We start from the raw sequence: 14055 nt of genomic DNA on the forward strand, positions 1-14055 counted from the left end.
AATGGGCATTTGATATAGCCAGGCGCACACTCTGTCTTCTGGGGAGGCCCTGGTACCCAGTGTTTCAGTCATGGGCACCCCTGGGGTGTGCAGCTGCGGAGGGGATTGGTGCTTTGCTGAAATGCAGCTTTGCTGAAATGCAGCATTAGGTGGTGTCTTGATGGTTTCTGTGCCTCAAACAACAGAGGGAATTGTGCAAAGGTGCCATACAAACTGTAAATAGCTGTCCTGCCCACGGGACTTATTATTACAATTTCTTTGATCCTGGAAGCCCAAAAGGGAAAGCAGCTGGAACAATTTCAACCAGGAGACCTAATGTCTTGCCTTGCTTCTCTTTCCAGCTTTCTTAAGGGTAAATAAGATTTCATTTGTTTATGTCGGCCTTGGCTATTTGGAAGCCCAGGTACCGAGGGAGGGTGTCTTCCAATGCGCCCATATTGGACACATCGTTCTGTCTGGATGAGCAGCTTACGTGAGGACGGAGATTCAGCTTGGATATTTTGGTCTGCAATTCTGTGTGACAGGTGGACTGACAGAAGCTTGGGGGAAGAATTGAGAAATTAAGTCTGGGCTGCGTGTGTGTGGTTTTGGAGGCATGCGAGACTGCGCTAGGACACAGGTGGTGGTTTCAGTTTTAATCAGAAGGCAGGGGAGTCTTGGCTGGGTATGTGGCGGATTCATGAACTATATTTGGCTGGCCTGGGCCCTGAGAGGGCTGGAGAAGGACCCTGGAAGTATATTCTGAGGCTGCAAGTGTAGGCAACCACAGCCTAATTCATCCCCCACAGATTTAAACTGAAGCTCCCTTTAAGCTGATCGAGAAGTGTTCTGCCAACATCAGTGAAGCGGGTGTGTCTGTGCATTACTACCCACGAACGGCACGTGAAAGACACCCAAATACTTTGTGACGCCTGTGGTCATGATACACGCAGACCCCCTCTGTAGCAAGAACGTTGCTTTTGCCTCCAGTGGTGGCAATCTTGCCCGCCACGAGCACAACTCTTGCCCAAGAAGCACATTTATGTTGATAAACCCAAGAGCAGCTGACCCTTGAACAACAGGGAAGATGGCGTCACGCTCAAGGACCCTTCCAGAAGCCTTTAAGAATAGCCCCAGGAGGAAAGGTCAGGCAGGTAAAGCGATATCCATCTCCATCCGACAGTGGATTGAACAAGGTGGGCAGACTGGAAGCCACACACAAAGCATTTATTTGGAGAGGGGCAAGGGAGGCTGCTCAAGCTACAGACTATTTGAATTCAGGCAGCAGGACACTCTCCACTTCCAGGAAGCTTTTCAGCTCAAGCTGAGCCAACTGGGGCATCCAGCAGGGAATCCAGCTTGGGATGGGGGTGGGGAGGGGGAGGGAAGAGGCGGGTTGGGGGGCGTGAGGGGGTGGGGACTCCTCAAGGAACTTGGTTGGTCACTCGGTGAGGAAGGCAGCATTTTCTTCATGAAAAGAGGGTGTTTCTCCATTAGCTGAAACAAACAAACCAAACGCAGCAAACACATTTGAGTGAGACAAGCAATGGATGATGAAAATTAGTAAAGAAATCACAACAGAATTATATGAAAGGCAGGTGCCTCATGGAAAGAATTTGGCCTTTGGAACAAGACAGTTTGACTTTCAAATCCCACCTCCATGGTAATTAGCTGTGTGACCGTGGGCAAATGATTTAAGCTCTCTGAGGTTTTGTTTCCTGTCTGTCAAGTGGGGATAATGATGTAGTTCTGGCAGGGTTTTGTGGAGAAATGACGATAACATAGAGCTTAAGACCGTGCTGGCACATAGCAGGCACTCACTGGGTGGAGTCCTTATATTCTTGAAGTAAATTCAGTCTATCTTGTTACTTTTTGGATTTGTTTAATACGATTTTGTGTATTCAGATATTCATAGGCATCTGAAAAAATTAGCTTTGTTACAAACATCTAGCTTTTATAATCAACAGAAATCAATCCAATAAAAAGACAGCTGGAAAGGAGCAGGATGACATGTTTTTGTTTGAAAGAGCAAGGGTTAGGTTGCTTCCATGTGGCCCTCTTGCCTTCTGAGAAAGAGATGGTAGAGAGCACACTGGAGACCCAGGAGGCCTAGGCTCTGGCCCAGCTCGGCCTCTTCCTCCTATTTTGATCATTGGCAAATGGCAAATCCTTTTCTGCTCTGGCCTTCTTATTCTCTCTGGAATCAGGAGGGGTTGTACTACGTAATCAATAAGTTGTCTCTTAGAGCTGCTATTCTACTATGTATTCTCTTCCTCATTCAATGTATGCGACGGAAGGGACCTTGGAGGGCAATATGAAGATATAGAATTGTGATAAAGGCTTCAATTTCCTTAAAAAGCTGGCAAGGAAGCTAAGCCCCAAGACTCATGCATATGCCACAGGAATCCTTACCCATTAAAAAAAGACTACATATATATGTGCATGTGTATACATATATGTATATATACCACATACACACATATATATACATAGACGTTTCCATGCCATTCCCAACCTCTTGCCTCTCTCCAGGATGGAGGCTGGAAAAGCTAAATAGTTGCTTTCCCAGCATCCCTTGCAGGTAGGTCTGGTCGTGTGAGATAGAAGGAAAAGTCCGTTGGAGCCTTCCCAAAACATTTTTCCTTCACTGAAAAAAGGAGTGAGCCATGCAGGCAAAAGCCTTTCTGCTGTTTCCTCTTGCCTCCCTTTTTCTGGCCATGCATGATGTCTGGTTACGATGTCTGGAGCTGTGGTAGGCATTTGGCAATTGGGGGTGACAAAGATGAAGACAGGGATGGTATATCAGAGGGATGAAATGAGCTTGGGACCTGACTGATATCACGGAACAGGCTGGCCTACCTCATTTCTGGAACTCTTAGGTAAACATGGTTTATGCCCTTGCTGCTCAAAGTGTGGTCTGTGGACCAGCAGTATAGGTGTCACCTGAGAGTTTTGTCAGAAATGCAGAGTTTCAGGCCCCACCCCAGTCCTTCAGAAATAGAATATGCTTTTTTTTTTTTTTTTTTTTTTTTGGCTGTACGCGGGCCTCTCACTGTTGTGGCCTCTCCCGTTGAGGAGCACAGGTTCCGGACACGCAGGCTCAGCGGCCATGGCTCACGGGCCCAGCCGCTCCGCGGCATGTGGGATCTTCCCGGACTGGGGCATGAACCCGTGTCCCCTGCATCGGCAGGCGGACTCTCAACCACTGCGCCACCAGGGATGCCCAGAATCTGCATTTTAAAAAGGTGCCCAGGCTTGGCATGTTTTGAGTGCATATTAAAGTTTCAGGAGCGTTGGTTTATAGCTACACTAATTAGGTTTTATCACAGGCAGCTGAAAGCAATCCTAACTGCTACCATGTATGGTAGGAAGTATGCATGAACACATATAGGTATGTATATGCTGTGTGGCTGTATGTCTGCATCTATGAATGCATACAGACATCCACACATATACGTATACATACATAAGTACATAATATATTTTTGTCTATATATTTGCGTATATATGAATAGAAAAATCCTGGAAGGACACAGGCTGTGGGAGTGGGGCTGGGTGTTGGGAAGTTTGGGAGGTGATTTCTCCTTTTTACACTAATTACTTCTATAGCGTTTGAAAAAGTGTCTAGCTTAAACCCATGAGTGTCTACTCCTTTCCTAACAAAGCCAAGCAGAGACGCACCTGCTCTCCTCGCGGTCCAGCAGCGCATGGTAGGACGCCACGTCCCGCTGCATCTGGCACTTGTGTGCCAGCAGGTGCTCGCGGGCCTGCAGCTGCTGCTCCGCCTCTGTGCGCATCTCCCGGAGCTCCGCCTCCAGCCTGCTGACCACGGCGCCCAGGTTCTGCAGCTCGATGTCGTGCCAGTGCTTGGCGTCGTGCAAGGTGTTCTCCAGGCCTCGTTTCTACAAGAGAGGGAATACGGTCCAGACCCAAGGCCGATGGGCAGGGCCCTGGAAGAGGGAGATGGGCAGAGCAGTGGGAGGGGCTGGCACCGGCCTGGTCTGTCTGTTTCTCCCAGGACGATGACCTTGACGGGCTGACGGGGCTCAGTGGGGAAGTAATGAATCCTCCTGGGGAGGCCAGAGTCTTGCTTAGTCTGATTCACTGATCCTTCTGACAGGGGTGGAGGTGGGGAGGGAGAGAGACAGGAACCGGAGAGCCAGATGAGAGAGAATGAGAGAGGACAAGTGAGAGAGGGAGATTCACACACACACACACACACACACACGGGGCAGTTTGCAGGTGTTTTTTCACAGAAATCTTGCTCCCTGGGACCGCCACCCGCCGTCCAGCTGGAACGCAGTCTCCTCGGCATTCCTCCCAGAGTCCCGCAGTCAGAACGAATGTCTCTGGCCTCTACACGCTCCCTGTGGTTTTAGTGGTTTAGTAGCTCATCTTGCGAGTTCCTGTGCCCCTTGCTGCCCACTCGCGCCCTCCTCTCCCTGAGCAGGTTGGTCTCCACTCCACTCGCAGCTCGGTCATCTCTGTGGATGACTCCTGTGTTGATGCGTCCAGCACAGATCTCTCCCCCAAGCAGACTCGGTACTGAGGTTCTTACCGGTAATTTATGCAGGCCATGGGCCCCATTCAAATCGAGGTGTCCAAAACGGAGCCATCGGCTTCCTTTGGAAGCTGCTGGCCCCTCCTCTCCTGTGCTCCAGCTGGTGGTGAACCCACATGAGCTAGAAACCGGGGAAAGATAGGGCCCTGATCCTGCTTCCCTCCCAAATTCAGGCATGACTGAGTCCTACCTCTTGTACGTTCTGAAACATTTTCCCATACGTGCCCCCTCTTGCCCAGACACCAATGCCCCAGATCGATTCTTATCACCTCTCACCCGGGGTAACCTCCGTGGCCTCCTAGCTCACCTCCCTGCCTGTGGTTCCTCCCCCTCTGTATCCCCCCGCAGCAGCCACAGTGCACCGTCTAAAGTCCAAATCGGGGCTTGTACCTCCCCTTCTCCTCACCTGGCTGCCTCCTATTCACCCCACGTCCAAGCTCAGGGCTTACGTCTCCTGGGAAGACGTCCTCCATGCCCTCTTGCCTCTGCCACCACCAGGCTCGGTTAGGGTGTCCCTCCTCTGGGTTTCACAGCTACCCAAGCACATGCATGCCCTTGAACTTATCATACCGGGCTGAGCTTCATAGGGGCGTGTCTGCTCTAGCAGATGCTGAGCTCCTTGAGAGCAGGAACCTAGTCTCTAACCCCAGCGACAGGACAGGGCCTGGCACAGAACAGGTGTGTGTGTGTGTTGCCCAAATGACAGCACTTGTATCATGGTGCACTTATTGCCTTGTCTCCCCACTGGACTGAAACTTTCTTCTCCTCTTCCCGTATACCAAGCCCTGCAAACTGTAGGGCTGACCAATAAAAAAATGGTATGCCTCTCTCTTTAACATCTCTTAGTAGTAGTAATTATGTAGTTCTATAATTTAGCACCTGGCTTTTTATTTTATATAACACATAAGAAATAAATAAATATCTTTCTAAATTGGACTGAGTCAAGTCTTGATGAAACAAGTTTCTATACCCTTTTTTGACCACTGTGGCTGAAATCGAAGATTCTTGGTCATGATGTCATCTTGAATCATGGCTGCTGTTAAGCAGGGGCCGCCATATTATCTTATTTAAATCTTCCCAATTCCATAGGATATGAGGAAGTTGAGTCAGATTCCCATCCTAGGTATGTCTACAGGTGGCAAAATGTGATTAGTGGAAGTAAATCTAGATCAGTGTCTGGTCTGGTTATTATCTTGCTGGTGAGACCTGAAAAGCCCTCCATGGAGTGAGGAGGCAGAAATGGTCACCTGGACTTTGAGAATCATTTGTTCCAACCTCTCTGGGTTTTCTCCCTTCATCAGGAAACTGCTTGGTTTGTGGGTGGTGGTTGTTGACATTGGACCTGTAACACCTGTGATTTGGAAAAACCTTTCATGGAATCAGGTTTGGATCATCTGTCTATAGTGTTTGCCCTGTGTACGTGGTGACTTTTCCATGTGGCCTGGGGTTTTTCGCTGAAGACTTAGGACCCACTGCCCAAGGTGGGTTCATGGGAACACCTATCAGAGGTGCCACGTGTTTTCCATTCCACCCTTAGAGTCCAAGTCAAGCTTCTGCACCTATGTCCCTGACATCTTGGCCTGGTTCTCACAGAGATGCCTGTGCTTGAGTCTCTATAATCAGCTGCTGCTGTGGGTCTCCTGCCCCGGCCCACTCACGACACAGCACCGGCAAGCAAACGGAGATCACAAAAGCATGCTTGCTCTTGTCTCTAGAGATCTGAAGGGACTTCCTTAAATTGCTAAGCCCTCCGGAAAGTAAAATGGTGACCTGTGATTTCTGGACTGAATTCCATTCCTGGTCTGAGTTGACTGAACACAGAGCTCAGGGGCCCTCAGACACCATTACTGATGCCTGGCTGCCACTATAAACAGTACCTTGTTGGCAAAGGAGCTGCCAATGTCACCAGCTCGGCTGTCTGAGGCTTACAGAGCTTTGAGGGCCTGTGTGTGCACAGGTTGCTGTGACTGAGGGTAGCAGGCTGGCTGGATGAAGTCTGCCATGTCGGAAAGCTGTAGACGTGTGCGCTACCTGTCCTGGCTCACCTGTGCTCCTAACCTTGCCTGCAGGGCCCAGCGACCAGAACTGTGACCTGGTAGAGTGACAGGGCACAGAGGCAGCCCGTCCTGGGTTCTGAGCCCAGCCAGCACATCACTGCTCCACCTTCTGGCGGGGGCGGTTCTTGTCCTATTTGTCCCAATAGTCAGGACCATGGGGTTTAGGTGTGGTGATCAGATGATGCCAACTTGGGGCTACTATCCTGGTGGTTATAATACTAATTTTAGAATGATAATTAATAACAGACACCATTCATTGACTGCTCATGCCGGGCACGGTGCTAAGGGCTTGACCTGCATTATCTAGTTACTCATGCCAATGACTTTATGAGGAAAATCCTAAGATGGTTCAGTGGTTGATCACGTTTCCAAAGGCAGCTGCAACAATGATCTCCGTCCCACCTGCACTTTCTCTCTGTGATTTTGCCACTGTTTCATCAAGAGGCAGATTCCTGTGGAATCTGGGCTGGTCTGTGACTGCTTTGACCAGCAGAATGCTGCGTAAATGATATTCGGGGGCTTTCAAGCCCAGGTGTTAAGAGACCTGGTACTTGCTGTGCTCACCCTCTGAGGGAAGCCAGATGCCATGTCAGGAGTCCAACAATGTAAGACTGCCATGATACGAGGAAGTCAAAGCCAGGTACGTGCAGAGGCCACGTGGAGAGAGAAAAAGAGAAGCCGAGCTGAGGCACTGGGCGTGTGAGCTGAAGCAGCCATTCTTGGACGTTCCAGCCCCAGCAGGTGCCACATGGGATGGAGAAGAGCCATCTCTGCCGAGCGCTCCCTAAATTGCTGAATAAATGAACAAATGATTTCCTGTTGTCCTGGGCCACTAACACAGCAGGTGGATGTGATAACCAAAATAGATCCTCACTGTACAAGGGAGAAAACGGCATCTTCGGGGGGTCACACAGCTACTGAGTAGAGGAGAAAGGATTCAAGACTCCAGGGTCTGAGCTCCCGTCCCCAGCTCCACAGGACGGCCGCCGTCTAGTGCGTGATAGAGCCAGAGAGCTCTGCCTTTCTACTTATGACTCGTGTTAGTGGGAAAATCCCTGAACCGCCGTTTTCTCTTCGGCAAAATGGGATGCAGTCACGGTCCACCCTACTTAATGTTTCCATGAAGCTCTGATGAGAGAATGCAGGTGAGCGTGCTCTTACTACTGTTTCTATCAGTGAAGAAATTGTGTTTTGGGCACTGTACCAAGTGCTTTGGGGACATAAAACTAATTAGACATGGTCCCTGCCCTCCAGGAGTTAATGTGAGTTCAGTGCGTGAGCTGATATAACCACATGAACCAGGGGGCTCTGAGTGTGAGTGGGGGGCAGGTGGGAGGGATCACCCCCCCCCCAGCTCTGGAATCAGGGTCTAGGCTTCACGGTGGGTGTGGCACTTCGGTGAGCTCCACCTCACCTGTGCCCAGGGTGTCGATGACAGGAGCAGGTAGAGGGGGCAGAGTAGGGGGAGGCGTCTCCTTCTAGACATGGGAGAACACATGCAAGGGCTCAAGTGCAGGAAAGCAAAGGATGAGCTCTGGGCATTAAAATGAAGCCCGAGTTGGGTGGTATTGGCAGGTCTGGCAAAGGAAGACTTTCTATTTTACCCACAGGCAATTCCAGGGGATGGGGGCACTGATAATGCAGGAGAGAGGGGACGGTAGATAGAGGAATGGCCCAGATGGTGCAACAGGGGACAGGTGGAGTCTATCGAAGGGAGGAGAGGGTGGATAAAGCTTCAGAGATATTTTGAGGTGGGAAATGGAAGCCGGAGACCTCAAGTTGGAGGACATTCATCTTCTCTGCAGAGCAGTGCTGGTGACAGCACCTGCCAAGGGGCAGAGGGAAGGGCGGGCTGGGGGCGTGTGAGGATGGAGACTGCTGGAGCATCCACTCTGGGCAGCACAGGAAGTACCCCTGCTTTGTTCTGTCATTTGTGTACCGGTTTTCTTTTACCAATCAGGTGATGAGCGCTTAGAAGACAGGAAACATTTAATTCTTGATGGCCTCTCCCAAGCCTAAGGGAGGGCTCAGCACGTAGTAGGCTCCCAATACGTGTGTGTGGAATGTGAGCTGAGTGATGTGCACCAGCTACTTAGGCTGCAATTTCTCCAGGCTTCCTTTCTGATGATGTGGCTTGAGGATACATCCCTCACCTTTTGCCTGGAACTTTCTATCACCAGAACAGTGGCAACTTTGGCAGCCACAGGGACATCTGGGGGAGAAATGGCAGCCTCTTAACTGTGTCTAAAGCCACTGCATTCCCAACCTTAGGATGTTTATCAAGGGTTATGGCAGGTGAATAAAACTGATTAGCATAAAATCCACATAACACTGAACAACGCAATCTCTTTCAGACAACTTTTTAGTTAAAGTAGCAGTGATTTAGGCTGTAGTTTCCTGATCTTTCTCACCTCAGGTCCTTTCCTCACACCCCCTTGCACTGACCCAGATCCCATCAGAGGATGACTCGGAGAAAAGTGGAGCAATGAGACGTGTGTCGTGTTGTAGCAAGACTGAGCATCTTCCCTGAGCTGACTGGGCACCATGTGACCTTGTTGCCGGGGACAATGGACCAAGTGAACTGAAGACTCTTGAAGGAAGGGAACTGGGGGTGGTGGGATGATCTTGGCAGCAGGCAGAGGAAAAGTTGTTTCTGAGGGGAACCAACTAGAACAAATACTTGAGCTAACTTTGTGGCAGGCTGTGGCTACAGTGGGAGGTGGGGCTGGCGGTTTGTGATGGAGCTGTTATGGGTGGCAATACTGAGATGAGGGTTATGGGGGGTGGTGGAAGAATGGGTACCCAAGTAGCCCAGGACTTGAGGCTGATGGGAGAGAGGGGCTTCTTGGGCCTCAACGATGTCCAGACTACCTCAGCTGCGCGGGGTTTATGCAACCCAACCCCTTCATGCACTCTGGTGTGTACAAACACTTGTGGTTTGATTCAGTACACATGGCCCCCTGGAGGCATCCAGGAGGAGCCGTGCTTGACCCTAACAGAACTTCAGTCCATCCCAGAGATCAGAGGGTGGATTACTGTATTATTAATCATCATTTTAACTAACAATAATAATTAATAATGCAAGAGATCCATCCACAAACCACAGTGAGTCTGAAGAGCTAACTAGCTTACTAGTTTTGCTTGGGTTCCCCAGAAGCAGAGCCAGACACAGGGATCCTGGCACATGTCAACAATTAAGGAGTTCCTTTCAGGAAAAGGAGGAGAAGGAAAGCGGTTCAGGGCAATGTAAAGTGTTAAGCCAGGAGGTGCTCTTGGCTGGACTCTGGCTACAGCCTGATCCCTTGGAGAGCTCTGGAGTGTGGATTACACCACAGAGCAGAGTCCACTTTGAAGCAAGTGGACTGGGCTTTTAAACCCCACTGTCAGTCAGTCATTGGGCGACGGCTGAGGACTGGGGGTGGGCCATGCCTACCATCCTAGGCCAGGTCTTCTTTTTGGCGGAGGGCAAGTCTCTGGGCATCTGTGGCATCAGCAGCCAACAGTCATGACAGCAGCCTGGTGAAGGGAATTTCACCGGGGCACTAACTGTGTCTACTACATTTGTCATTTGGTATCGGATGATCCTTTGCAGGCCTCAAAATGCATGTGCTGTGAGATGGGAAACCCATATGACTACAGTTAGACAGTTGAGAGTAAAACTTCACACAGGAAAGGCCAAGGCTGTTCCTGGCCCACTCACCAGGGCCCGTAAGGATTCCGTCTCAGCCTGCAGGCTCTGGATTTGGCAGGAAGTATTGTGCATCTCCACCCTGAGGGCAGCAGCCAGCTTCTCTTCCTGGGTCTGGGCCCTGCGGGCCACCTCCGTCTGTTGCTGTGGAGAGGCAGGGGTGAGCAGGGGGAACCAGGGCCTGAGCCCGTCCTTCCCTCTTACCTTCTCCAGTCACCACTCCGCAGCCCCTAACGCAGAGCAAACAGCCATTTGATTTAAAAATCACTCTTTTTCTATCGGCGCCCACACCAGCTTGTATTCCAACATTTATTTAGTTTGCACATATAATGCATGCAAATGGAATAAAATTCAAAAGATTTTCTAAAGGATATATAGTAGAAAGTCTCCTTTTCTTCCTGTGCCCTACTTACTTTGTTCTCCTGTTTCTAGTTTCTCATATCTCCTTCCAGAAATATTTCATATATTTATAAATAAATGTGTATGAGCATCCCTCCTTGCCTTGGTACTTAACATATTTTCAGAAATTATTCTATAGCAGTATAAATAGATCACTTACATTTTTTTTAAGGGCTGCATGGTAATGCCTTGCTTGGAAGTACTATGATTATTTGGAAGTTCCCCACTGGTGGACACTTAGCTTGTTTCCAGTCTTGGCCTATTATGAACAATGATGCCGTCCCTCATTTTCCATACATGGGAGGATCTCTGAGGGGTAAATTCCTGTCGTGGAACTGCTGAATCAAAAACATCGGCATTTGTGGACTTCCCTGGTGGCTCAGTAGTTAAGAATCTGCCTGCAGTGCAGGGGACACAGATTTGAGCCCTGGTCCGGGAAGATCCCACATGCCACGGAGCAACTAAGCCCGCGAGCCACAACTACTGAGCTTGCATGCTGCAACTACTGAAGCCCGCAAGCCTAGAGCCCATGCTCCGCAACAAGAGAAGCCACCGCAGTGAGAAGCCCACGCACCGCAATGAAGAGTAGCCCCTGCTTGCCGCAACTAGAGAAAGCCCGTGTGCAGCAACGAAGACCCAATGCAGCCCCCATACCAAAAAAAGTAGGCGTTTGTAATTTTGATAAACGTTGGGAATTTGTAACCCTTTCCAGTGCTCCAATTGCCCCACACCTTGCTCAAACAAGGAGTGAACAAACTTGACCTGATAGTCCCTGTTTCCCTGTAAAAACCCATCTGACCACCCTGTGAATTTAGGAGGAAGTTCTGTGCTTTGAACCTTCTCCCCAGAGCAAGATGGACATATTCTGATTACTCCTCTTTGCCGGGGAAAAGGGAAAACACGAGAGCTCTCCCTCACTTATCTTCAGTGCAGTCTGATAAAATGTCTACAAGGCAGTGATGTAGGAGAAAATAAACTGCTTTCTCTCCTAAGTTACTGGCTTTCTGAATTTGCCATCTTTACCACATATGAATACTTATTTACAGAATTATGTGCAAATAGTCCAACCTAACTGACTGGCTAAGAAATCCCAAGTCAAAAGGCTCACATCTCAGTAGTAATTCTGCCAGTTCTTGCTGTTTGGGGGCTATAAAGAGCTCAACAAAAATGTCCGTTAAAGGCTTGGGAGCAGCTGAAGGAGAACATAACCCGTGGACCCTGCTCTGACTGGTTGGCCCGTGACTGTGTGTCTCCGGGCCATCATTCAGCCTCTCTGAGTTCCAGTCTCCGCCTGTAGATGACATTGAGTGGGGAATGATAATCATATGATGACTGCCTCCTGGGATCACTATGAGGCTCCCATCAGGTTATGCACGTGGAGGCTGTTAGAACCTTAAAATCATGCAAATATTGGCTATATATATTTTCTATGTGTAACAAGGAATGTAGTACCCAACAAATGAGTTTGTAAAAAGCCACTATGAGTTGAATACTACTAACAATAACTAATATATATTGAGCATTTTGTGGCAAACACTTTGTTAACTGCTTTTTTTTTTTTTGGCTGTGCTATGTGGCTTGTGGGATCTTAGTTCTCCAACCACCAGGGAATTCCCTTAACTGCTTTAAGTCCATATATCATTTAATCTCTACAACCCTGTGAAGCAAATGTCATTGTTATTTCTGTTTTACATGAGGAAACTGAGGCACAGAGAGATTGAGCTATTTATTCAGGATCAAATAGCCCGGACTTCCCTGGTGTCTCTGTGGTTAAGAATCTGCCTGCCAATGCAGGGGACACGGGTTCGAACGCTGGTCCGGGAAGATCCCACATGCCACGGAGCAACTAAGACGGGGGCACCACACTTTCTGAGCCCTGGCAGCTAGAGCCCGTGCTCTGCAACAAGAGAAGTCACCGCAGTGAGAAGCCCACGCACCGCAATGAAGAGTCGCCCCTGCTCGCTGCAACTAGAGAAAGCCCGTGTGCAGCAATGAAGACACAACACAGCCAAAAAGAAATAAATTTTTAAAAATTAAAAAAAAAAGAGCATATGGCCCTGATGGTCAGAGCTGGGACTCAGGCCCAGCAGCCGACCCCAGTGCTGTGCTGTTAACAACCAGTACTTAATGCTGCCAATTCCACCAATGCCTCAACTTAAGACCTTCCAAATTAGAGCTGTCTCCCTCAAAGAGAAGGTGGATCCCTCTAAAATACCCTCATGGTTCACCAACTCCTGTGATCAGTAGCCCGGTTTTTCTTCCTCCCTCTGGGGCTGGGGCCTGGCCAGATGGGCTGTGTGGGAGAGGGGTACCCTGGCAGACAAATGGAGTCAGAGTGGCCAGGGGCAGCCGTGAACTGAAGCTGGCTCTTAAAAGCTCACAAAAGCCAAGTGTTAAAGTTTCAGGAATTTTGTGATCTGGTGGTTATGTAGCCATCATTCAAAATTAGATCATATCAAGTTACAATCAAATAAGTTATATGAAAAAGGGTAATAAATAAACACATCACTGGCTAATTATTTTGCATTTTATCATTATCTATGCCACTGAGGTAATTTACATCAATGGTACTTGTGTGGTAGAAATAACACATAAAGCTGTGCTCCTGCACATCTCTTCCCAACTTTGTGTTCATTTACGTCATGTTAGTAGTTTGAAATCAACCACGGTGAGAGTATTTACACCATGGAAACTGGCAAACACTACAAATCAGGGTTTGAATTATTGTGTTGTTGATGGTCCAGATTTAAGAAAGGGATGCAGAAAATGTTAATAATGCAGATTAAACTTAAAAGTGGGTCATGTCTGTAGCTATTGCACTGGGAATGGCACAAAAATTAGAGGGACTATTCTTCCAGTATCTGAAAATTATCATGTGATTCACAAAGAAGTCACTCACGACGCTGATGAATGAACTCATCCAAATATTAACCAAAATTCATAGCAGAGCTATCCTCATTCATCATTGATATGAGAGACTATTTGCTTAATCAGATATTAATAATCAAGCATTTTTCTGTAATCTGACTTTGTGACACCATTGTTGATGACAGAATTATAAAAATGGTTGGTGGATTTCGCAAGAAATAACAAGTCACACTGAAGCTATAGATGCCAATGGAAGAGCAAAGTATTTTATCTTAAAATATGTTATTTCTAAAACTACAGAAAGAGAACATCAACAGAAACTTTTATGTTACCTTTTAGGTAGTGTTATGAATTTGATTGGCACATAAAAACATATGTTTACATTTCCTTGCAGAGAGCAGTTGGGAAACATCACCAGCACAGGATGGGTCAGAGCCGGGCATGAGGGGAAGTCCAGTCCCACGGAGGCATGTTTTAAAGCCTTGGTGGGCAGGTCTGGGGTA

The 14055-nt window shown here is 48.5% G+C and overlaps 1 protein-coding gene across 1 annotated transcript in view; it reads right to left on the reverse strand.

Annotated features, from left to right (window-relative positions):
- Positions 1–364: 364 nt before the first annotated feature.
- The window catches only part of BFSP2 (beaded filament structural protein 2), a gene marked incomplete at both ends in the record, with an annotated part of 76282 nt that continues 62591 nt past the window's right edge, over positions 365–14055 (reverse strand). Inside the window, 4 exons of the mRNA XM_081235376.1 lie at positions 365–529; positions 902–1049; positions 3661–3881; positions 10298–10429. Of these exons, the coding sequence (XP_081091502.1) occupies positions 365–529; positions 902–1049; positions 3661–3881; positions 10298–10429 (666 nt within the window). The remainder of the gene's footprint in view (positions 530–901; positions 1050–3660; positions 3882–10297; positions 10430–14055) is intronic.

Source organism: Mesoplodon bidens (genome assembly GCF_964165515.1).
Source record: "Mesoplodon bidens genome assembly, chromosome: 5".
NCBI lineage: Eukaryota > Metazoa > Chordata > Mammalia > Artiodactyla > Ziphiidae > Mesoplodon > Mesoplodon bidens.